Source organism: Hylaeus volcanicus, chromosome 7 (assembly GCF_026283585.1).
Source record: "Hylaeus volcanicus isolate JK05 chromosome 7, UHH_iyHylVolc1.0_haploid, whole genome shotgun sequence".
Lineage (NCBI taxonomy): Eukaryota > Metazoa > Arthropoda > Insecta > Hymenoptera > Colletidae > Hylaeus > Hylaeus volcanicus.
Window position 1 is genome coordinate 8,514,810 of NC_071982.1, and position 24,146 is coordinate 8,538,955.

The following is a 24,146-nucleotide window of genomic DNA, read 5'->3' on the forward strand; positions in this document are numbered from 1 at the left end:
CCTGCTTAACAACCTTCTGGCCATGCCTCTGCAAAATACTCGAGCAAAGTACTTGAGAATATTTGCAAAACTTTAACCTTTTGCATCTACGGATGAGCCCGTGCCCTTCCTTCCTTGGTAAAGGTGAACAATTATCAGAATTAATTATTTCTAACGTCGATTTAATATTTCTGATACGTTCCTCCTTTTTTACAGATTCCGTACCGACCGAGACGAAGGGATCGTTCTTATTATACATAAGATGCAAGAAATTGGCGGGAAAAATAGAAGACAGTTTTGTGGTCCGGTGCTACTCAGGCAAAACTACAGACTAGAGAAATTAGAATTGGGCAGGCAGCGGGCAGGCCCTTCTTCGCGAAGGTCTTCGTCTTCGTCCGTTAGTTCGAGAAAATTGATAACCGAGAAATGAAACAAATGAGAAATAAAAGACAGTTTGTAAAATAGAAGACAGAGCGTGAGCTGTAAAAAAAAATACTCGTGGACGGGGAGGGTAAGGCGTAAGGAATAGTTTCGAGGCGATACCCATGTCCACGAGCGCGCAAGACGCTTCGAAATACACGGGTCGAGCCGTCGTCGATGCCGACGACACGGGATACTAATCGTTCATTCGGCGATCGCTGATCAGTGATCGGGGGCCTCCTTCGAGCCACGTCTCGGCTACACCGATATCCTCGTAAGAGAGCGGGAGACGGGGAAGTAGGATATTATTTTCTTCAGATACCATTACCACGCCGATCACGGTGGTCCTGCCTCGCAGACGAGTGGCCCCGATACCCTCGAGATCACTGGCTTGTAATGCCTTCCCTTTCGTGGATTATTGACCAGTGAACGGTGAGCCCGGCCGCGAAACACCCAGACGCTACCTATTCCACTTGCCGACCTGCAACGCCACCCTCTGCGACTGTCGTCACCTTACGGAATCTTCCTCTTGTCGCAAGAACGCTCGACCGTCTTCCTCGCCAACATTCGCCAGAAGTATCATTTCATTCTTTTCACTCGAGGTTTATCTAAGAATGTTACCTACCGTTCCTTATTTTCCTCGTGAGCTATGTGTTCAGAGTCCAGAATACAGAGTCCAGAATACAGAGTCCAGAATACAGAGCCTAGAATACAGAGCCTAGAATACAGAGTCTAGAATACAGAGTTCAGAGTACAGAGTCCTCCAGGATGAAGAAACGAAAGAAAAGATCAACTCGGAAGGAATCAGTTACTCGAAAGATTCATGCCCAAGTCTCCCATAAGACCAAGTAACGGATCGATGTATCCCACGGTACCGTCGCCAACCGTCAGTCACCCTCCCACATTCGGCCCTGTGGCGAAGAATGCCGTGGTGCGAGAGGAACTCCTCCAGGTCGCTGGAAACGTTACAGTTCCGTGGAATTGCGCGTTACTGTCGCAAGGGAAAGGGCGGGTCCGGTTTTCTACGGGGTCCTGCGTAAATACCGTGGGCCCAATCGGCTGGAAGCGTAAGCCAATACCCAGGGTGTACACTCCGCGTGGCGCGGGCTCTTCTATGCGACTCTACCTCGTTCTCCCTTTTGCTTCTCATCTTTACACCCTCTCTTTTTCTCTTTCTCCCTCGCTCATTCACCGGCTCGCAACGAACGTTACTCTAACAATCGGTACGTGTACCTAGCCTAACAATTTACACAAATACCGGACCTGATAACTGGTAATTGGTGGTATCTAGGTACAAGGCGTACTTCCGGAACGAAAACGAGAATGAATTTGACGTCCAGTCGAATTTTTTAATGCATAATTCAGTGGTCAAGCGCATCCGACTATAGAATATCCACATAATTGGGACCTCTAACAAACATTAGTCTAACAATTGGTACGTATACCTAACCCAATAATTTACACAAATACCGAGCCTGACAACTGGTAATTGGTGATACCTAGGTACAAGGCGTACTTCCGGAACGAGAGGAACGAATTCGACGTCCAATCGAATTTTTTAACGCATAATTCCTGGGTCAAGCTGTCGCCTCTCACGAGTCGGGGCGCATCCGACTATCGAATATCCATATAATCGGGACCGTCAGGCCGGACACCTGACTACGTAGTTCCGATGTTGGACACAGGAAGAGGAAGTCAACCGCACGGCGGTGTACTGGCGTCGACCGTGTGTCACCCACTGCCGCGCGTCCAACGCCGGACCCACGGAATACCAGGGATCGTGTATCTCTCTATGTCCCTATCGCCTCATAGCGAAACGAATGGCCCGGGAGTAACGCTGAAAAATCAGCATAGTGTCGCACCTGGGTGTTGAACACCACGAGGAGGCCATTAAAATGACACACAGGATTTGTAAAAGAATATAAACTCAAGCTTTATTTATAAAAATATCGACATATCCTATTTGTACAATGTCTAACATAAAACTGACTATTCAAATAACTCTTTAGTTTAGGAGCAGCTTCGCATCGTAACAATAGAAATCGAGAGCGAGACAGAGAAATAATATGAACGTTTTAATAGCAACATGCTGAATCTTTCATTCAAAGCGTCCATGGTAAGCAGCATAGTTCACCCTCTGGAAGCCACTGTTACTCGCAACCACACCTGTGTTTGCTCGCACCTGAAATCAAAGAGGCGATTACATCGTTACATCGACGATACGGGAGAGGCAAACACGCGTCGTACATCCGCTTTTCGATCACGTGTGCACGTTAGGCGACCACTTAGGCGGCAAATACCTCTTCCTTAAATACTTTAAGCAAATATCGTGGTCACGGATGAGCGCTCCGTTGAACATTCTTTAATCTTCCTGCGCGTTCAATTTTCTAAATTAACAGTTTTATTTTAACAGTTTCACGGAGAGAACATTCGCACGCACAGCTTTCGTGAAGGTTGCAAACTTCGGGGGCTCGCGTTCCAGGGTTCGCATAGAAGCGTGTTCATCGTCGCGACTCCCGGTTGAATGATTAACGATCCCGATGGGATGACAGTGACCGTATTGTTCGCGATCAAAACTTCCTCCCACCGGTCCTGTCTCCCTTTGCTAAAGTGATTGCGTACCGGATAATCTCCGACGGTACGAGAACCCCCCCCCCCCCCCTCCCGCTTCGAACGATGGAGATGTTACCAAATACGTCACGGGTACTTAATTACGTTTGCGGCGTACCACCTCGTATAGCGAGGGCCAAGCTCGACGCTCCAAACTCCGTGTAATTCTGAGGGGGAACCCCCTGAACCTGTGGTTTTCCACAGTACCAGAACAATTGAGCCGTTTGTCGTGAAGCCGGTCTTTTTGAAAAATGGAATCGCAGAAGATAATAGATCTGTATATATATATTTCTCTTTCGGGTATACAAATTTCCATGTAAAACATTAATACTTTTGTCAGAATTAAGAAGACTGAGAGATCTAGGAGGCTGACTACGAAGAGGACAGGGCGTTACGAGCGCGTCGCGGGACGATTTGCAAGTACGTATAATCTCTTTTTCGCTGGGAATCCCATCGGATGACAAGATAGCGATCGGATACTAACGTATTGCGTTCTTTATTCCGTAGATCTTTGGCGTATGCGGTGACGGTGGCGGCTGGCTGGCACGCGCCGTATGTAATTCAATCGGGTATTTCGTCGAGGACAAGGGAAGGCCCGGGGGTGATAAGTGGACAAGGTTTTAATCCCCGAGAAACTGTTACAAATGGCCACCGCTAATCATCCCGATGATTCTTGTCTTATTTTCTTAGCCGGCTATCCGGACAGATGCAGCTTGGTCGGCCCGCTCCTTCAACCCTTTCTCAAAATAACGAAACTCGATACGTTCCGAAGACGTTTGGTTAAATTGCCATCCGCAATGACGGTTAGTTTGAAATAACACGGCAGCCGTTACCTTTTAAAGAGGCAATAGCGAGAACGCTATCCGAATCGTTCAACAATGATACTTAACACTTTATTTACCGGGAGTCTATTTACATTTTAATTGCAGTATTTAGCTATTCGAATTTATTTACTGTGTTGATGGTTATCTACTTAGATTTGGAAACAGACTTGGCTTTCAATGTATCCAGTAACAGTATGGAGGAATTATTGTCAGCCTAGATTGGCATATGCTACTGTAGAAAATTCTTTTTTGAATTAAAAACTGTTTCTAAATGTTGATAAAGTGTTAAGAAACCTCCTTACGTTACTCTTTTAATTTCATTAGTAATTCGATTAAATCCAACCAAGATTAGTTACGTCTACACTAACAAAAATTTTAATTACCCACAAAGTCTACAACGATACTGCGTCCCACTGTAGAATCTACCGTTGGATCATCATTTCACTTCTTAAATTAAATTCCATTTTAAATTACTTTTCAAATTGTTAAACAGGATGTACGAGTAATAAGAGGACGTGAACCATGGGGACATCGAGGAGAGGGAAGACACGTCTAATTGCGCCAGTATTCTGGAATTGCTTTAAAGCATTAACTCGAACGTTGCAGAGAGGTATACAACCCCCCAAGATGGCTGCTCCCGGGCGTATCGACGTTTGGCGTTTGGAGGGTTTCCCAGAGGTAAGCTCATCGGAAATTGTGGGTCTTCCCTCCCCTGGCATCGCCCCCGCCGCCCTTGCTGGCCCTTCAAAACAAAGAAACACACGTAATTAAATTTTTGTCCGGCACAAATTAATGTGTGCGCCACGGCGGTGCCACTGGCCGCAGCTGCACCGCCGCCAAAGGAAGTTTAATCCACGATCCGACTTTTAATCGAGCTCTGGTCTGTCCCAACCTCGCGCTCCTTCTTTGTATCGTTTCCCAACTTTCGTATCTTTTTTCGTATCTTATGCGATTTTTTTAGTAATTTTCAACGTGCTCGTCGAAAAAAAAGTTTAAAGGTTGAGTTATCGATAGCTCTGTCAGCGATAATCTGTAGATAAGAGAAGAATTTTTTTGATCGAAATGGATACTCGTTAGATAACAGTTCATAGATTGGCCGTATTTCGCTGTGTTTTATTTATTTTAGAGATTTTTCGCAAAAACGTATCGCTTCGAATATAATAACCTGCAAGAGTTTCTTGATCCATTACTCTTCTAGCTCTACCGTAGAGAGAAAGCTGTTTCTCGAGAATTAAACGAATGTTTCTAGACCTCGCTTCTGTTTTCACTCTCATTATGCTTGATTTTTTACGTTATTCAGAATTCAGCTTAGTTTGCCCCCTCCAAATTGAAGCTAGAAAGGAAATCGTGCAGAAACATTTGCGTGTTACTGTATGCCCCTTTCCCAAAGTGTTTGCAGAAGTAATCTTTCGAGTAAGTCGTCTTGATAGTAGCAGACACGGGGCGATACAGTATGATCTATGAATAATGATCTTTGGGAAAATAATTGAATCGAAAACAATTCAATGCCTTTCGATGCCTTAATCGTGGTTTCGAGTAGCTTTGATATTCAGGTTCAGGGTTCAATGAGGAAACACGCGTCGCAATTTCGTATTTAATTCGTAAAACACGTGCATTAATTATACTTTAGAAATCAATGCATGATTAATAATGCAACGATAGATATATTTCCTTTACTTATGCTCCTCATTTCTTTTGAATAAACATGGCGGGCTGCTTCTAAGGAAAAAAAAAGTCAAGCATATTTTCAAAACTAATTTATTCATATATACACGTTGCATATCAAATAATTGTCTCACTCCTATAGACATTTATGATTCTACAATCCGAGAACGATTAATTGTATGCAAATGTAAGAATAGATTAAACGCAATTAACATACTGCAATCAAATCTGGACAGGATAGCTAACGTTTCAGTTTAAACGCGTTTAATCATTATAAACAAATCCTAAGGCACTGGTATCCAAACAACTTTTATTTATATTTCATGTAATTAAATAGCAACTTTTCCTCGATACAAAAATAAAGTATCTAATCGGAAATTGCTGTAAACCTCTGTACAAAATATATTCTCGAAGATATATTTACAATTTCGCAGATTTCTACATAAATTCACTAAAAACGGTTTGAAGTATCTCGTTGAACCCTTTTCAACTGATTCCAACTTTCGAGTCTTCTGGGTGAATGTCGCGAAATTCCTGCAAGAACAGAGAAATATATCAGATACTATTTTGCCAGTTAGATTATACAGATAAGTACATGTATTTCAAAGACATCGAGTAGTAAGTCGAAAACAGTTTTTGAACGTACATGCAACATCTGACAGTGGCCTCCTTTCCCTTCGTGTTGCTCGGATTGTTCAAGAGCGTGATTTATTACCAGCGTTGCACTTTCTGCGTCTAATGGGCCGAAAGCCCAACCGCCTGCGCCATCGAACCGCAACAATAGTTTGTGGTATTTCGCAAGAGAAGCCACTCGATGAGTGATAGTCAACAATGTTATGCCTTTTCTTTTAGCAGTTTCGTATATGACCCCTTCGGCTTCGAGGCTCACAGCGCTGGTGCATTCATCTAACAACGCATATTGCGGTGCATGATAGAGCAATCGTGTCATTGCTAGCCTCTGTTTCTCGCCACCCGAAAGAGTAGAATCCCAATCACCGAAAGCATCGAGTCCTTCGGATTCTCTTTCCGCCAATCCTCGTAGATCGACTTCTTCCAGTAGTTTTAGGAGTTCCTCGTCCGAGCACTTTTCCGTATGCGATTCCGAAGGGTACAGAATTTGGTCTCGCAAACAACCGACCGTCATGTACGGTTTCTGTGGAATATAAAACAGTGCTGGTCTTCCACGGTAATTTTCGGCTGGTCTTATCAAAGTACCACCGTATACTGGCCACAAACCAGAGATGATCCGAAACAGTGAACTTTTTCCACAACCGTTTGGACCAGTGATTAATATATGGTCACCAGGTTTTATCTACAAAAATACCGATATAAATGTCATACCAATGCAATACAAAGTCATTCATTTCTTAATTTATACTTACATGAATAGTTAACCTAGCCACAATAACTTCACAGTTTGGCGTAACTATTGGCACATTGATTAAACTTATACTGCCATCGGTACTTTCTTCCACAATACCTGGCGAAAGTGTTTGTTTCTTTATTAGTATCTCACGAACTATATACATATAATGTCACATATCACGGGGAAAGTTTACCTTTTATCACTGGTGCGCCGTCCTTCATGTCGATTATTTTCTCTAAAGCATTATTTCCAGTACCGTTTGCTATTCGCAATGGATTATTAACGATGTTTCTCCTATATTTACATAGCGCAGCATCTTTAAATACGTCTAACATCTCGCTGACTCGTCCTGCATACCCTGCTAATGCTACTAGTTCCTATAACAAATTATTACATAAGTTAATGCAATTGAAACCACAACACGATTTTAACAAATTTTCTCACTTTGTAAGATGACATAAGTCTTTCTACGGCATCTGCTCCAGAACTTAGAAGGTTCTTGGAAGTTGTTAGGTATCTAGTCCTTTCGCTAACTCCACCTATATTATAAATAAATAGTTCTACTAACACTTCATTCACTTCCAATTGTGTATAAATTTATGTAACATCTATACACACCGTCGCCATCATCCGCAAAGGTTCCAGTCCCAGAAGTGACAGTAGTGTAAAGTAAAGGCATGGCAATAACCAGAAGTCCAGTGCCAGACCACACATACTTCATAAGCAATTGCTCCAGCATCACGTACCACAATTTCACTGCCAACACTTTTCTCAAATGTGACACTAGTGACTTGTATGCGGTACTCAAATACCGATGCTCTGTACAGTGTCCACCATAAAATGCAATTTCTTCTGCATGAGCACTGATACGAGCATGAGCTTCTCTCAACCTTCCACGTCGAGATGCTTCTTCTGCTACCAGTTGACCAAACTTGGGTGAAGCAAGACGCAGGATTTGTCCAGTGATAGCAATTACCGTGGATGCTAATAATGGTCCTGCAACAAAAATGGTATTCAAATACCAATGTGACAGTTGAACAATTCTTTTATTAACAGACACATTGACATTATACATTCTTGAAAAATATCTTACCTTGTATCCTCCTTGCTCCCATTTTAGATGAAAATGAAATAAGTGCAATGCCCACTAATGCACAGTCTAACAATGGCTTAGTTAAACTTGAATAGAGATGCGCCACAGAACTAGCTAGTTCAGACAAATCATCTGTCAGTCTTTGCTCAGCACCTCCGAGTCTATTGTCTAACGCTGCTACTCTATAGTAAGTTTGTTGACTCAGATACATTTTATAGGCATGCTCCACCAGGCGTCCCCTTAAGAAACAGAAAAATACAATAATAAATAATCGTAAGCAAGCTTGTATAATTACTAGAATAAGTAAAATGATAATAATTTTGTATTTTGAAACTCGTGAAGATATACCTAAAGCTAAGAGCCAGTCTCCCTTCCAGGTATCTGATTGCCGAGTTGACAAAAGTTGCGGGAAAAGCGATGGCGAACCATCTCGCCATCATCTTCAGGAAGCCACGTACATCTTTCAGCACGATCCTCTTCACGATTTGGCCCTCCAATGTGGCCACGTAAACCGAAAGAAAAGTCCTCGTCAGAAGCGTGAGAGTGGCACAAGTCAGTAATCCGGCTTCGCGCGTTCTCCATCCAGGGATCATGATCTTCAACAGCGCGATCAGTTGTTTGACAAAATTCCGGTCCAAGCCGACGGTCTTCCCCGTCTTGACGACGGTTTTCCCGTTAACGTCGTTCTTGGACCGTTTGGCAACCTTCGGCGAGCCCTCATCTTGTTCTCTAATTTTCTGCTGGTACCGCGCGATGCCCGATGCCACCAACGGGTAACCGATCTTCAGAAGATACAGCGTCGTCACCGTACCAATCACGCCACGCGTGAGCAGTTCCTGCCTGATGCCGTATTTGGCGGACGTCTTGTCGATTAACTTGGAAAACACCGACGACATCCTGCTTGGGGCCACACTCTCATCGGTGTGTGTATATTGTATACAGGGTCCGGTCAAGGCATAGGCTTCAGAGGGGGGCCTCCGTCAACTGGAGGGCCACCATAAATAAATCGAAACTTATTTCATTTGGTGAGATAAATTATCTCGTTCGATTAGTCAAGTTGCAACCAAAGTCTGAATCAAATTACGTGCACTTATCTATTCGAGAAATGGGATGATTCGTGTATCGTGCGTGTAGATTTATAGCGAACACGTTGCCACAAAAATAAACACCGTACAGTATACAGTACATAATGTAACATATACATATACATATACATATACATATACATATATATATATATATATATATATATATATATATATATATATATAGTCGAGAACTTGTTATACATATAGGGCAAAACCTCAATTTAGCTGACTGAATGTATTTCTTAGAACAACAAATTACGTATTTTCAAGCGGAATACTTTTTTATATTGAAAATTACCGATCGACACTTCTCAACGAGTAGATGCTACCGCGAAGCGTAACAAAGAATGCCACCGAGTAACGTGTTCGAGATGAGAGAAAAATTTTAACCTTCGATAAGATGATCTTTTACAGAATTTCTATCGTTAAATCGAATTTCGTTTTTTCAACACGTCACGGTTTTCGAGAAACGATGGAATTTTGGAATGACATGGAGAAGAACTGAACAATCGTACAACCTGAGAGATGTATCGACACGGGACCGGTAGAACGCTGTCAGATCAAGGTTTTGCTGCTATATACTCACGTTATCTGTAGCTTGGAGATCTACAAAATCTTAATCCGGTGATGACTATGTGTATCTATATATATATATGTATATGTATGTATATATATATATATATATGTATATTGTACTGTATATAATATTCGAGACGCAGGAAGCCTTCTTCGTTCGGAAGGGACCCAACGGAAACTAAGTCGTCATGTCGCTTCTCTTCCATAGAATCCCGCTTATCGCGATTTGCCTCTGCGTGTCCGACGTACGCGCGTTAAAAAAAAAAAAGGAAAAAAAGCACTGCCACGCTCGGTGGGACTACACGATCCACGTAGACCGGCCACCAGCTGGCGACTGGCTCGTTACGTCTCTCTGCTGGTTTGACGCTCCGTTCTCTTTTGAACCCTCTCCGCCGGCAACAAGCAGCCGTGACTGGTTGTATATCGCTGGACTTGGAACTGAGTGCTCTGTCGATGATCGTACATCACTCGTTTTGTGATCCTGAGTCCGGTGTTTTTAGACGAACACGCGCGTCCGATTCGCTATAATCGTCGACAGGGACTCCATTGTTCCCTCTCGCGATGGTCCAACGAGCGTTTTTTTTGCCGCACGAAATAGTCGCGCGAAATGTAATCAGATTTAATTGGTTCGTGCGTCTAACGACACGAAACCGAGATCACGACGAACGATCATGGAATCGTTGACACGTGGGGTCAGTGAGTAGACTGCGAGACTCGAACTGCACGTGGTAAGTGGGAACTCGATCGGATGATTCAATATTTGAATAAAATAAATCATTTCCTTAATTGTAATATCTTTTAAGTCACGTATCTCGTACCACCTCGCCTCTACCGGTTTCATGAATTAATCAAAACACAGAAAGTCTGTATAATATTGAAATCATTCTGTCATTCAATATTTATATTTTATTAACACCGAAGGAGTGTGCTTAACGCGTTCCTCTGTAGTTAGATTCAGACTTCGCGCTACAATTTCGGTTCGACTGATAATTCCTATCTGTTTTAGAATTGCCAGTTCACGCGAAACTCGAACACATGGTGCATTTCTGGATCAAAGTTCCGCTACGTAACTGTATCCGTAACCTTTCTTTCCTCGCTGCGAAGATAAGATTGCACACGTATGCGGATTGAACGAGTTATTAGACATCACGTAAATAGGGTGCCCTCTCCCCTCTACGATTCCGTTTGGTTAAGGGCGAAATGTCAGTGCGGCTGGCGATTCTCGAGGTTCTCGGCCGTTCGTAAACACGACTCGTGGCATCTACAGACTGTAGACTACAGTTAACTGGTTGACTCTTATTTCAGGCACCGATGTTGCGCACGGCTTGCTCGTTTCGTACTGGCTGTTTCAAGAAAGACCGTTATCGCTCGACGCGTAGTCTCGGGAACCCATAGGAAATACGACGAGGAATCGCTACAGTTTGTAATCGTCGTTGCCGGTGATGCTCTCGTAAGGGGAGCTCACAAAGAAGCAATTGCCCTTTGCTACAGATTCGTTTTATGACCATTTACATGGCCCTCACGACCATGGTACGTGTACAGTGAGTATAAACATTTTCTGCAGCTCCATTTATTGATACATTTTCACGACACGAGCGTGGACAATGGAGCGTAGCGTGGCGCAATAATTTATCTGTTCGATGAGTAACGCGCGAGTTCTTTATCTTTTGTTCGTCACTTGAAGTGTTTATCTACACTGGTATTTTGCTTACCTTTGTCTACACAGATGGTTACCAACTCGCGTGCACGGTGACCCGAGCGTTCCGTGAATTGTATTCGTCTCCAAGTTCATCTTTCAAGAATTGAAAATTCCTTCTCTAAATGGACTGTCTCGGGCTTGGTAATGTTGACGTAGAAAGATATATACACCCGTACGTTGCGTGTATGTAAACTCGATGGCTATTTTTGGGTAGGTCAGATTCGTAACGGTGTAAACAGTGAAGCGAGCGCAAAGAAAAAAAAAACATTTCGCGCGACACTCTGCGCGTGGAAGTGTATATTGAATTTATAATGGCCAGGGTGATTTGAACGAACAAAAATTCGTAATATACAAGGTGGTCCACTAATTATTGAACGAGAATTCTTAGGTTGTGGTTTTACGCAGCAGCTATCTCGTGAAATGTTTCAGTGTACAGCACCAAGGTCAGTGCTCTGCTCTGATTCACGTTACGTGGCAGCCCGTCTTCCTCTTTAGTATCTCGAAAGCATCGTCGTCTGTAATTTCATGTTTCTCCGAAGCAGACAGCGATTAGAATTAAAAGGCCAGAGCGATGGAAATCCACAGCGCGGTCGAAACTCCGTGTTAACTCGTTATCTGCAAGTTCAACTTGAAAATACATCTAGCGTGACGCAATCCAAAGATACGAGACTCGTGTTTCTTCGTTTTGTTTCTGGCGATCTGCATTAATAGAAACACGGTTTTCGCGTGTTCCCTTGACCCCGCGTTTATTAACCGGAATTCCCGAAAATATTTTCAACGATCATTTTTGTTCCGATAAGCTGCGAATAATTTTGCGTTTTAATTAATTGTAAATAAATTTCTTATCTCGGCGCAACTAAGGCCTGATAATCTTATAAGAAAATTTGCGAAGGTCAGCGCGACTTCTATTACCATAAAAATATCTCCACACTAAATGTCAACGTTGTAAATATTGAAATTACGTCTGCATCTAAATAGATTATAGAGTCGGTTAAGAAAATTTAATCGGATTCAAAAATATTCTTTTCTTAAGGTACGTTCTTGTTTTGTTTTTAGAGTACCACGAATACTTTTAGCCGCGTTCCGACGAGTTTATACAATGCTTTACATTTTTCTTGATATTTAAACGAGTTGCTGCAACTAAAAAAGTTATAAAATGTTTCATGATTCTTTTTTAACTGCGGAAGTCTGGAAAAGGTCATGGTCGTCGATAACATTACATTCCACGATTAGCGGTTAATTATATGTATAAATTCGTTAATGCTAGGGATCGATAAATTACAGTATAGACAAACAAATTATCGGTTGACATTTGTAAAACAATTATAAATTGACGTAGCGTTAATGTCGCCATTAAAATAATAAATTCCATTCTTGGAATGAAAGTATCTAGCGTTATGGGCTCGTTATAGTTCCTGGGTACGATAACGTTGCGCGGAACGGATGTGGTGGAAGGAAACGTTCCAAGTTTTAATTGTGCATTTCGCAATATACGCGAAAAAAAGTATGAATTACCCAGTATTTCCTCGTTGCAGGAAAAGTTCGCGTTAGGAATATGTTTCGGAATTGCTCCGGCTGCGAAGAGGTCTTATGTTCTTTAATCCCGTCTTTTGCAACGGTTGGCCGACAGTTCGATTGCAAAAAAAAGGCGTGCCGGCGCCATTAAAGACGTCCAAACTTGGAAAGGCGTTCCAAATTCGAAACAGAACTAAACGTTAGTTTTCGAACGCATCGTTAACTCGTATCGTATCGTTAAATTTAACAATTTTGTTCGTTGCATGGTAGAAGAACACGCAGGTAGGAGAAAGCAAGGTGAAAGGACGAGGTTCAGCGAAACGTTTTGTAACGGCAACCCTAGTTCGATCGGATCCACTTAGATGCGTTCTTTTCGAACATCGCCTCACCCCTGACGCATGCATAGACTTTTGCGACGGACTGTATCGGAAAGAGTGAGCAAAACGGTCCGTGCGTCTTCCGATCGCGAAAGTGATCGCTTCGGGTTAACGAATTTATTAGAATTAAAACCGTGAACCGGTCGACAGGATCGGACACGAGCGACCGAAACTTTACCGACGTGTCGAAAGTGTCTTCGGCGTACACGTATGAATCACAAAGGGTTTCGAGACCGGTCGCGACGAGATCAAAGCGGAACGACGGGGAAAGCGGACTCCGTTCGACCTCTACCGGCAGGCGATGCTGTTTCGCGTTTCGTGCAAAACAGAGAAAGTAAAAGTAACCCATCGCCAGGCTGGTTTCTTTCATCATTCGCTTTCGTTCTCTTCGAATGTTTGCGCTCGTTTAACGAGGAGACCCACGCCTCTACGAACGCCTCGACAAAACGTTTACGATATTTTCACTGCGACAGAGGTCTCGAGATCGGTTTCTCGAACGGGAAGTTCTATTTCTTGCACGCATTACTTCAGATTGTCTTCATTTGTTTTTAGATACGCGTATCTTCGGGACGGCTTCCCCGAACTGGTTTTCCCGCGTGAAAGAAAGTGACTGGACGAGTAGAGACTAGAGCGGCCATTGACGCCATAGTGGCATCACCTGTGGGTGTTACAACGAGCCTCTTAAACCGAGTAATTACACTTTCTGTGAGTTGATCGCTTTCGTCGACAATTTTAAGCGACAATGTTTGGAACATTATCTCTACTTTTTATTTCATCATTCATTTTATTTCATATTTCAGGTTCGAATCTTATTAGGAAGGATTGGTTATATAACGATTGATTTCTTGCTTTAGCGTTACATCTTTTCTCGCTTTCGCAAGAATATTCATCATCGAGAGTAGGTCCACTGTACGAGAATATGCGCAGGTCGTTACCAAGAATTCGTCGACCAGGAAGTGCCGTTCCATCGCAGTAATCTCAGAAAAGACTATAAAACGACTAATCTTTTTCCACCTGTGTGCGTAAATCTCTCTCGCGCCAAACTGTTTTTCCTGCGGTTCTCCAGTGATAAACACGGCATCTGGGCCCGCTGAAAGTCTTACGATTAGAAAATCGTCCGGTGAGTCAGCAGCGACCATTAGGAATGAAAATTCACCGGGAACGTAATCGCGCAGTCCAATTATCGGACGGAATGACCGCGCATCGCTTACGCAGTACCGCTGTGGTTCACGGGCTCCATCTTTCCGAAGGAATCGGTGGAAAGTAAGCGCGTTATTTTAGGAGAGAGCTACTCAGCTGCTCAACGAACCCGTGTAGCCGATGGCTGTATAATTTCACCGAAGCTCGAGTGGAGATGCTTGATCTTCGGTCGTCTCGGTTCTGACATAGGTGTATGCAAATATATACATACGCTCCTGGTCAAAAGTATTTCCCAACGCACAGGAAAAAAATTTCCAAGATTTTGTACGATAACACGAGAATATAGTATCACTTATGTATGTACTATATATGTACAGTTTCACGAAGTTACTCGTTCACTATGAACAAGGACTTACAAAACGTGATTCATCATGGCTGGCTTCCTTTTCAATTATTCAACGAAAAAAATTGCGATATATGTTTATTATCTATTTTAATCGCACGTAGTAAGAATGTTCGCGAGCAAGGAGGAAAATAATGCGACACGAACAACGGAAGATATCGTGATTCATTTACTCTGTTTATTTCATCTTATGTACACAGTCGTAGATAAATACAGAGCTGACACCTTTCCGGATTTCGTTACAAAAACTCCGGCTTTAATGCCGATATTCAAGGTTGCTAGATTTAACGAAAATATTTGTTGCAGTTCACCGTAGGGTGTGCACATAATCCCTTCTTTCGAGATTAGGAAGTTTAGTTAGGAAAAGGGAACCTAACAATGGAACGTTAATCTTTTTCTTAAACAGATAACAACATTTCATTTTTAAAAGCATAATTATGTATTATTATTTAAGGAATCGAATAACGAGTGTTCCTGGACAAGGTTTTTACAAGACTTTTATCGTCGACTAGTTAACTATCAGTTTTGGTTCATAATAGTGATTCACATGTTGCAGAACAATATGTCACGAGATATCAGTATGCTGCGGTATGAAACAATAGGACAATGAAAGACCACTATTATTCGTCTCGCCTTAATGGCTTTCACATGAAAGGAAGTTCGGTTTAAAACACAATTTCGTCTAAATAAATTACGCAATCCTGTCAGCGAATTTCACCAGCTTTTCGCCGTTGCTATCCGCCCTCTGTCCCTTAACCGTTTGCACTCGAGGTCTTTTTTTCTGGTATCTACCAGCAACTCGAGATGTTTCTTAGCATTCTATTGCCATGAATTCTAAGCTTAATCAGGCAACCTTTACCTTGTCGACAACCATTTTATCGACACTTCGAGCTCCAAAGAAATTAAGCCTAAAGAAACATTTGTAGATAATTAAATCTAAAGAAACAATTGTAGATTTGCTGCTTGAAACCTAATGGCGACTGAGAGTCATCTCTCGAGTGCAAAGGGTTAATCCTGCAATCAACGTAGCAACACGGAAAGGTGGCGCAGCCATAATTGAACGAGATCTAACAAGCTCAAGGACTATGTACAACCGCACACACGGAGAGCCGTGAACACGTTTTCACGGCTTTGGTCCTTTCTCTGGCACATTAACGACGCTTGGCGTCGAGTGAAAACGGTTATCACCTTTCTATACACCTCGTAAATCCAACGAGCGCCGAAAACGTTTCGCCAGGTGGCCGTTGGCCCAACTACCAATTTCTTTTAACACATCGCGTGACTTTTCTGTCCACGGTTTCTCCTTTTTACAGAGGCGATTGCATCGCGCCTGTTTCGGCCGATTTGGAAATTTTTATCGGGCAACGTTTCCTTAGAAGTATGTCGAATTGCCAAAGACCCAGAAGCGTAGCAGCGGCTTTATGCAACGGTGACCAGGTTAGTTTCGTCAAAAGTAAATCATCGCGATGATTCCAGCTCGAGGACGAAGAGTATCGCGTATGTTTTGTTTATTTTTACGTGTACCTCATGGTCTCCTGGAACGCCCTGCGTGTATTTCAGACGCTGCTTCCTAGAAGAAGTATGACTGGGATCAATTTCTTATGATCCTCTTATAAGGTAAACGGATAAACTTAATTAGCATATTGTGTACCAAGCCAGTTCTGTAAAACGATATCACAAAAAGCAAATTATCGTTACATGTGACACAGCGTGTGTCATTATGTTATTACGTTCCAAGTGTTCTCAATCGACTTTAATTTCCCCCAGTAGTAATACTATTTATTCTTTTATAGAGTGTTATAAAATTCCCAAACCATCCTAACGTATTCTTTCCGTTCTTACAGGACATCCCGATATCGTTTACATGGCGTGACACTCAAAGTATGGAAGGTACCTCGCAAACGTCCACCGATATCTTCCTGATCCATCGGTCCAAAGTTCCAAAGTTGTCGTATCCTTAACATCAATACGTAGGGGAACGTGCATGTCCAACTAACCTGGGACGACCGTCAGCGACATCATCGTGAATCAGCCTCGTCGACAACTTATTATCGGATATCCTCTCCGACAGAGTCCTGTTCGCGAGCTTAATTCCGTTCATGCCATGCGGGTACGAGGGCAAAGCCTCCAGTATCCGCGGATGATTCTTCTTTTTCTCCTCCAACATCCAACCAGGTCGACCATAGCGCCCCGTTGGCAGACGTTGCGTAGGCTTGTAGCTGTCCACCTCGCCGATTACCGGTGCGCTGCTCTGCAGATTCAGAGCGTTCAACTGAAGATAATTGCCCCCAATCGGAATGGTATCCTCGGAACCACCGGACCTGCTGATCCGATTGCTGGGCTCTGCAACATACCGATGGTGCATCAGTGGTTCAGTAAATCGCCGTCGAAGAGACGATTCTTTCTAACCATCTTTCTAATTTAATCGCGTACTAACCGAAAGTTTTCGCTTGTCTAACGTGCGCCAGGAGCTTGTCGATCCTGCTCCGTCTAAAATACGTGTCAGCGATGTCCATCTTCTTGGTCTCCTCCTGCTCGCTGCTCTCTTCGTTGTCAGCGTCGTTGCTGACCTCGTCCTGGTTGTCTTTGTTATTGCTATTATTGTTAAGGTCAGGCGTGGAAGGCACTATGGAGTACTGTATATTGTCCTTGGGCACCAACGACGGTGGAGGAAGAGGTATGTGCGGCGACACGTCGGGTAACCGCCACCGGCTCAGCTCGTCGGACCAGGTTGCCGCAGTTCGCACGGCAACCACGTCGCGGAACGGGCAACCCGGTCGAAGATGAGGGATCATCGCGTCGCAAATTTGCGACGTTAGCAGCTCTCTGCGCAGAAGGTCGCGGCGCTCCGCGTCCCAAGAAGCTTGAAGATCAGCAGCCTCCGCTTCCAGTTGCTTCACACGCTTCGCCATACGCTTCAGAGCGTCTTCCGTGGACCTGCTCGAGAGTACACTCATTGGAACCGTTACGATACTTATTATAAGCTAAGATTATAAGCTAACCAGACATAAACTCACAAGGGAAGGCTCAGAAGTGATACACTTATTCTAGATATAGATCTATCAGTCTACCAAATTTCATTGCAATCGGTGAGTATCACTTCTGAGCCTTCCCTTGTCAGACCTAACCCTAAAGTGGACAACTTTCGTAACTAACCTAAGCTGCCCGTAGACTTGGAAGACACCTCCGTTGCCCTCCTGGGCGCTAGCCTCCAAGGCCGAAGCAAGAGCAGTCAGTTTCTTCCTCCTCTTCTCACGGCGTCTCTTCATCTCCGTGTTCGCCTGCTCTTCCCCTCCAATAGTCAGTTTCTCCAGCCTCTTCAACACTTCTTGCATGGCAGCCTCTCGCTTCTTCCTTCGCCTCTCCTCCCGTTCCTTGTCCTGTTCGTCCATAGGCTGTTGGAAAACGGGTTTCAAGTCCACGTTGCTGTTTCCACCAGCCTCGTAGCGGGACTTGAGAGACTCCAGTTCCTCTCGCAGCCTCTGGGCGGATAAATGGGAATTTTCGCATTCCTTCTTCAGCCTTTCGACCTCCTCCAATTCCCCGGTGCGCTCCTCCTCGTCCTCCTCCTTGCCCAACATCTGTTTCACGATGGACTGATCGCCGGATTCCAGCATCTTGCGAAGACGTTGCAGCTCCAATTGATACTGCCTCAACAGAGCGTCCTTTGGATCCTCGTTGACCACCGGCTTGTTCTTTATGCATCTAGCTCTGGCTGCGTACCTCAGGGTACTGAGAGTCTCCTCGGCGTCGACGTCGCTGGGGCTCACGCAAGCGATCATCAGCGTCCTCGCGTTGCCACCGAGGCTGTCCCTCAAGAGTCTCGTCAGCTTGCTGTCTCTGAAAGAATATATTCAAGAGATTCTTAGTAGTATTCAGATAGGATAGGTTGCGGCTCATCTTCATACCTGTACGGGACGTGTCGTCCATGACCAGCCGCCAAAGCACTGATGACGTTTCCCAGCGCGGAGAGGCTCAAATTAATACTAGCTGCTTCTTTCAGACGATCCCCGGTGGCTCCTGTCCTCGCTTGCCTCTCCGACCCAGCCAGGTCCACCAGGTGAAGCCTGCCTCTCTTCACCGTGTTCTCGGTTTTGCTGTCGTCGTTGATGGCCAGCGTCTCCAGGGACAACGTCAGCACGGCGTGACTCCTGGAACTAGCAGCGTTCATCTTGGTAGCCGCTGCGGCTCTCCTCCTGTCACCCTGTTCGACCAAACGGGTGCACTCGGCTGCATCCTTGACGGTGACCTCCCTCAAGCCACCGGCCACGTAAGTACCGCGATTCGTGTCCTCTTTCAAAGTCAAAAGATCGCTCGTCCCGTCTTGCAACAGGTCTTGCAGTCGTTCGTTGTAGATCTCCAGATAGCTGAGCAACGCCAGGTACCTCATCTCCGAGCTAGCGGTCGAGGTGGCCTCGAAGATGTGGTCCAAGGTGCGCTCGATGAATCCTCGCATCGTGTGCGACTTCCCGCAACCTGTCTGTCCGTAAGCGAACACTGTACCATTGTAGCCATCTAGAAGCGCCTCCACGATAACAGATCCCACGTTCTCGTACACAGACTCGGTGCTGGCTTCTGGACCGAAGGCTGCGTCGAACTGGTACACCTTGCCGTTCCCTGCCCCGCTCGCTGGACACTCCAGGGTGCAGCATTTTGTCTGGGTGTCGATCGTCACCACGTTCTGCGAAGAAAGTAAACATGCTTTTCGGAGATGCTTAAACTCCCAGGGTGCTCACATGCCCGTGCAGAGTTTCGAACCGAGTATATTGACTCGTGTATATCAACGTATCCTTCGAACGACATTGAACTTGGTCTTTTTATTATCGAACGAGTTGTTTATGTTCGCCTTCCGGCAGAGTAATTTATGTTTACTGTGGTATAGATAATGATTATTCGCAACTATAATTTGAATTCCGGTACTGAAACGCGATATTTATAAACGTCGTTTAAATGTACCGTGTAAAGTTTTATTATCGCTGCCAATGCGCATAAAACTCGTGGAAACATAAAAGTCGTGTTAAATCAAGGTATCGCGTACAATAATTCATAGGTGTATGATAAAAATGTACTGGAGACTGACCATAACTTATTTGCGAAAACGTGTCGATCGATTATTACCCAAGTCGAGAAAATTGTGCAACATTGTACCGATATTGCACGGATTAGCGGAACGTGACCGTTGCTCGCGACAGCATTGGTTCAGCGATAGTTCGCGTCGATATCGATTTCGCTTCGCTGGAAAGATAAATTCAATGGGAACCCCGGCACGCTATCTTTGTGTATCCAACTCGGAAATCGCGAATTAGGCTTTTGGAAGCTTCTGGATGTAAACAGTGTTTAAAGGGTACTTAGTAACATCTAGATAGCGATACGCAAGAATTCTTTAACGTGCAGTGCCCTCGCCGGCCTCGTTAGGCAACTTGTAACTCCGATGAATGCACGCTTTTACCGAACGTCCGTCAACATTTCCGTTGACCGTCTATCACAGTGTATCGCGCCCTGAGCCGTTGTTAAATTTACCATCCCATAATATATTCAGCGAGCTACGAGGAACGTTCGCACGCTAGCTAGGGAATCGGCGATCGGGGTGCGCTCGCTGGTGCATAGATAACCCTATCGAGCCACCGTACGTTTCTTTACGTATGTACGTCCGTCCACGTGCTTATCGATGGAAAACTAAATATATATGTCAAATCAATAGAAGGCACAGTTGTGTCACCTTTTTCTATGTTCACGACGACGATGCACGTGGGTGACACAGTGCATGCCACTTTAGGTGTGTGCGACTCGGTCGTATGACTAACTACGTAATCGAAGCAATTTTGTTCTCGGTACATATTCGTTGACCGTTGCGACACTTCCGGGTACTCGCGAGGGGCCCACAAGTGTCACGCATCGGAACATTTTTTTATTACCGGATTTAATGGCGTTTCTAGCTACCCTTCTAAAAGGTTCATGGAAGTTTTCGCAATGTAGACGTAGACATCGATCGAAATCAATCGCTACGGATCCTACATACAGACTACGTCCGAGCTAACCTCGATGACTCGCTTAAAAAGCAGTGATTCAAGCCTTTGGAAAATCATGCAGCAGGAAAATTGCAGAAACGTTGCATGCCGTTGGTCGCGTGTTTTGATGGGGTCGCTAGGCTACAGCCGCGTTCGATATGAGTAGTTTTCCACACAGGCGGTTAGATAAACAAAACGAGAAAGGAACGAAAGTGCGTAGCACGCTGATACGGGTGCACGGGTGCAGGTCGAGCAGAAGGTGCGCGTTCCTTTATCCTCTTCACGTACCCTGCATCCCTGCTGCAACTCCCGAGTGTTCATCGGCCGGCATCTCACGGCCACTCTCACCGACTCGCTCATCTGAAGATAAAAGACAATTGTTCCGCTCTGTGTTCACTTCTCTAATAATTATTAGGACATTTCTATTAATACATTTACCAGATACACCCTCGCTCAGAAGTATGTGGGCACTTAATAGAAATAAATATCTAACGACAGTTGTGAATCTAATATCAATTATATAATTTATATTTCAAATGTTTGTTGCATTAGCGAGTATATTTTATTAATAGTTTTTTCTTTAAATCATATTAGTAATGATAACTAGATAATGTTAAAATTTCTCTTACCATACTTCAATGCTATTAATTTCTTCATTTTTATCCGAAGTAATATTATCTTGTTTATTTTGAAATATTTCGCCATAAAAGTTTTTGATATATGAACATTCTTTCTGAATTTTTCTTACTTTTCTTCTTATTTTTCTTTACACTATGAAATTGAATATGGCGCCCAAAATATTTAATATTATTAAATGTTGTTAAATACGCATCCAATATAGAATTTGGCAACAAAAGTTGTATGGTAATAATTTACGGTATATATTAATTAATTATCGAAGGTGGTAAGTGTCCACGTATTTACGAACGGGGGTGTACCTTAACACTTTACCAACCGGTAGCGTTTGGACATATATGTATTTAAATTTAATAATATTGCTTACTTTATCCGTTAGAATCATTTTATAAATTATATTTATATAATATTTCATAATTCACGATAATAATGAGAGCATCAGTAATAAATAAGAAAGCATTGCTTGCCATGGAAAAGAGACGATTAATGAGCTACCGGTCAGTAAAATGTTAAGTACTATGGTCGTCCCATAAGTTCCCAGACTCTTGATGCTTGAATTTTTCGCATTAAAACTCTTTATGACATTCGATCCAAATCGAAGCGATGGCATTTATTTTGAAGAATAATTATTGTTTGATTATAACGTTATTACAAAACGATTTATTGGTACCAAGTGTCCAAGAACTTACCGGACAACCTAAAAGCTAAATTCGGCAAATTTTCGCAATATATTCTATCCGAGCATCGCGTTTCCAAATTACATAAATAAAATGTACAACATAACCGACGTTGATTTGATGTTTCAGACGATTACGAAATATCCCGAAGCAAAACTAAAAAAAGAACAAGGCTGGAGAAGGAATTACGTCGAATCCAGGGCTATCTCTACAAGGATCGTGTCGATAAATCGATGACCGCCGCCAGACGTTTCGACAGTCCTCATCACGAATTCAGTAAATCGATTTTTTTTTTCATCGCCTCCGACGATTAATTTACACGATTTTCGTCGGCGAGTGCTTTTCGGGAAGTACGCTCGTTTTTCTCGTCGAGGATTCCGTCGGTGAATCGGCGAAACGTGTGGGTTGCCCTTGAACCCAGTTACGCGTTGAATCACCCCGAATTGTGACGTACGCGATCACGTATACACACTTCTGTGCCGGGATCGGGTTTGCCAAGTGCGACTCGACAAGACGGGACTGTACAGGGTGCTTCATAAAATGCGAACGCTACCAGTCACCCGAGACGAACGCAAACACGAAAGTAATAAAAGAAAATCGCAAGAGCCGAGAGTACGTCGCAATATGTTACGAGTTATTTCGTTGTTTGTATACATTTGGTCTTTTTACACGTGTGCAACGTCCACGTGTACGGTACGTCCGTTGAATCTACGTACTACAACGTGCCTGAAAAGATTAATTTGTCTCGGGATCAGCGGCACTTGACGAAACACATTGTAGCAAGAATTAAGCCACGTGACAAAAGCAGTCGCTCTAGTATTTTCAACGTGCGATAATATCTGCAGATTGATCGTGATATATCGTAACCCCTTGCACTCGACGCGCGAACTGAATTCAAGAGTCATATATTCTATTTATAGTGTCAATTTAATTCACCGTTCGGCGTAATGGTCTTCTTTGAAACGTCAATTTGCTGATAATGTCATTTACACATCATTCGCGTGCCTCGGGTAAAATGTAATACAGTCGAGGTAGCCTCGTGAATATTTTAAGGAAACTACTGTAATTCGATTCGGGAAAGTTTTAAAAAGTTGATAGAGTCACGGTTACATTATGCGATAGTTTAAAGCGACAATTTGCACTCGATACGTCTCGGTACATGAACAATGAAGTTTCCAGGCGTAAGTGTTTGCATACTTTGCGTTACGTTGATACTTTACATGTGTACGAATTCTGATCACGGAGGGTAGATAAGAAGGCGACCCCCTAACCGAGTCAAGACTGAAGTTTGACCTAGTGGAAGGGACGCTTACGTTGGCTATAGTTGTCGCCTATAGTCGTCGGTTAAACGCGTACTTAACAATTACAAAAATCAGTAAATTCAAATCAGTAATTACAGTAAACGTTAATTACTATTTCAAGTTTTAATGCCTGGCAGTTTGAAGACTTATTTCACCGACAAAACTGTACAAAGTTACTTTCTGGTACGTGTCGAAATTAAAAATTTAATTGCGTTTGGTAAAATATAGGACAGTAACTGTGGCAACCTTGAAAGGTCGCAAACAAAGCGTGTCATCGAACCACGGTGATTGAAACAAAAAGATTGCATTGAAAAAATGGTAAATCAAATACGAACGCAATCGACGCTGTTTTTCTCTACTTACTTCGACGAGGCACGTAATTTCTTTCTCGGCATATGAATTGTTGCTAAAATCACGAGTGCGTAGGCTTTCATGTAGGTATTCTCGGGGGAATAATTCGATACGTGTAGTGCACCGAATGACGAGCACACCTGAACTGGCACGCAAGTTCCAATGTTGTGAATTACTCCAACACCTTCGTGGTCGACTTGCGCTCGTTCGAAAAATCATAAGAATGCGCGCGCACTGGCTCCGTCGTTCGATTGGTGGCTTCGAATTGAAGCCATGTGCTTGTGCCAGATTAGGGTAAAGCATTTTACACATTGTTGATTGTGACTCGAATTTCAACCACAATGATAAATACGAATCATTAGGATTAGGAATCATTAGCATTACAATTATATTCATAAAAATCTACTAATAGGTTTTG

General features: G+C 43.5%; 2 protein-coding genes and 4 long non-coding RNA genes across 12 annotated transcripts; 4 read left to right on the forward strand and 2 right to left on the reverse strand.

Annotated features, from left to right (window-relative positions):
- Positions 1 to 14: 14 nt before the first annotated feature.
- On the forward strand, positions 15 to 1,997 carry LOC128879538 (uncharacterized). The gene is made up of 4 exons (XR_008457653.1): positions 15 to 123; positions 196 to 1,622; positions 1,691 to 1,834; positions 1,903 to 1,997. It is a non-coding gene; the product is annotated as an uncharacterized LOC128879538 (long non-coding RNA).
- Positions 1,998 to 3,136: 1,139 nt separating this feature from the next.
- On the forward strand, positions 3,137 to 4,503 carry LOC128879539 (uncharacterized). The gene is made up of 4 exons (XR_008457654.1): positions 3,137 to 3,429; positions 3,517 to 3,626; positions 3,700 to 3,812; positions 4,327 to 4,503. It is a non-coding gene; the product is annotated as an uncharacterized LOC128879539 (long non-coding RNA).
- Positions 4,504 to 5,790: 1,287 nt separating this feature from the next.
- LOC128879525 (ATP-binding cassette sub-family D member 1) lies at positions 5,791 to 9,883 on the reverse strand. Of its 3 annotated transcripts, none has more exons than XM_054128752.1 (9): positions 9,742 to 9,883; positions 8,306 to 9,051; positions 7,958 to 8,196; positions 7,483 to 7,860; positions 7,309 to 7,403; positions 7,058 to 7,241; positions 6,881 to 6,978; positions 6,145 to 6,810; positions 5,791 to 6,032 (listed from the first exon to the last, which is right to left on the reverse strand). In XM_054128752.1, the coding sequence occupies exons 2-9, from the start codon at positions 8,851 to 8,853 to the stop codon at positions 5,985 to 5,987; spliced, it is 2,256 nt and encodes a 751-aa protein (XP_053984727.1). In that variant the 5' UTR covers positions 8,854 to 9,051; positions 9,742 to 9,883; the 3' UTR covers positions 5,791 to 5,984. The 3 variants fall into 3 exon arrangements, with proteins under 3 accessions (XP_053984727.1, XP_053984730.1, XP_053984729.1); XM_054128755.1 differs by having other exon boundaries at positions 8,306 to 8,941; positions 9,742 to 9,873; XM_054128754.1 differs by having other exon boundaries at positions 9,632 to 9,779.
- A 324-nt stretch (positions 9,884 to 10,207) lies between these two features.
- Positions 10,208 to 18,774, forward strand: LOC128879536 (uncharacterized). 3 transcript variants are annotated; one of them, XR_008457647.1, is made up of 6 exons: positions 10,208 to 10,349; positions 10,628 to 11,151; positions 13,765 to 13,917; positions 14,013 to 16,192; positions 16,316 to 16,372; positions 16,600 to 16,686. It is a non-coding gene; the product is annotated as an uncharacterized LOC128879536 (long non-coding RNA). The 3 variants fall into 3 exon arrangements; XR_008457649.1 differs by lacking the exons at positions 16,316 to 16,372; positions 16,600 to 16,686 and adding an exon at positions 18,759 to 18,774; XR_008457648.1 differs by lacking the exon at positions 16,316 to 16,372 and having other exon boundaries at positions 16,600 to 16,716.
- Positions 16,188 to 24,124, reverse strand: LOC128879535 (osmotic avoidance abnormal protein 3-like). The gene is given in 8 exon segments (XM_054128782.1): positions 16,188 to 16,325; positions 16,650 to 17,098; positions 17,193 to 17,692; positions 17,912 to 18,595; positions 18,664 to 19,436; positions 21,052 to 21,123; positions 23,869 to 23,919; positions 23,921 to 24,124. Coding segments are annotated over 7 exon segments (2,664 nt in total). The 3' UTR covers positions 16,188 to 16,325; positions 16,650 to 16,718.
- On the forward strand, positions 18,883 to 23,734 carry LOC128879537 (uncharacterized). Of its 3 annotated transcripts, none has more exons than XR_008457651.1 (4): positions 18,883 to 19,025; positions 19,111 to 19,241; positions 19,316 to 19,447; positions 22,206 to 23,734. It is a non-coding gene; the product is annotated as an uncharacterized LOC128879537 (long non-coding RNA). The 3 variants fall into 3 exon arrangements; XR_008457652.1 differs by having other exon boundaries at positions 18,885 to 19,025; positions 19,098 to 19,241; XR_008457650.1 differs by having other exon boundaries at positions 18,894 to 19,025; positions 19,089 to 19,241.
- Positions 24,125 to 24,146: the final 22 nt, after the last annotated feature.

Bases quoted from the DNA above. Each gene is read 5' to 3' on its own strand.
- LOC128879525 (XM_054128752.1), bottom strand. From the start codon at position 8,853: ATGTCGTCGGTGTTTTCCAAGTTAATCGACAAGACGTCCGCCAAATAC. The intron at 8,197-8,305 runs GTATATCTTCAC...CTGTTTCTTAAG, and splicing joins AGACTGGCTCTTAGCTTTAG to GGGACGCCTGGTGGAGCATG. The intron at 7,861-7,957 runs GTAAGATATTTT...TTTTTGTTGCAG, and splicing joins GGGAGCAAGGAGGATACAAG to GACCATTATTAGCATCCACG.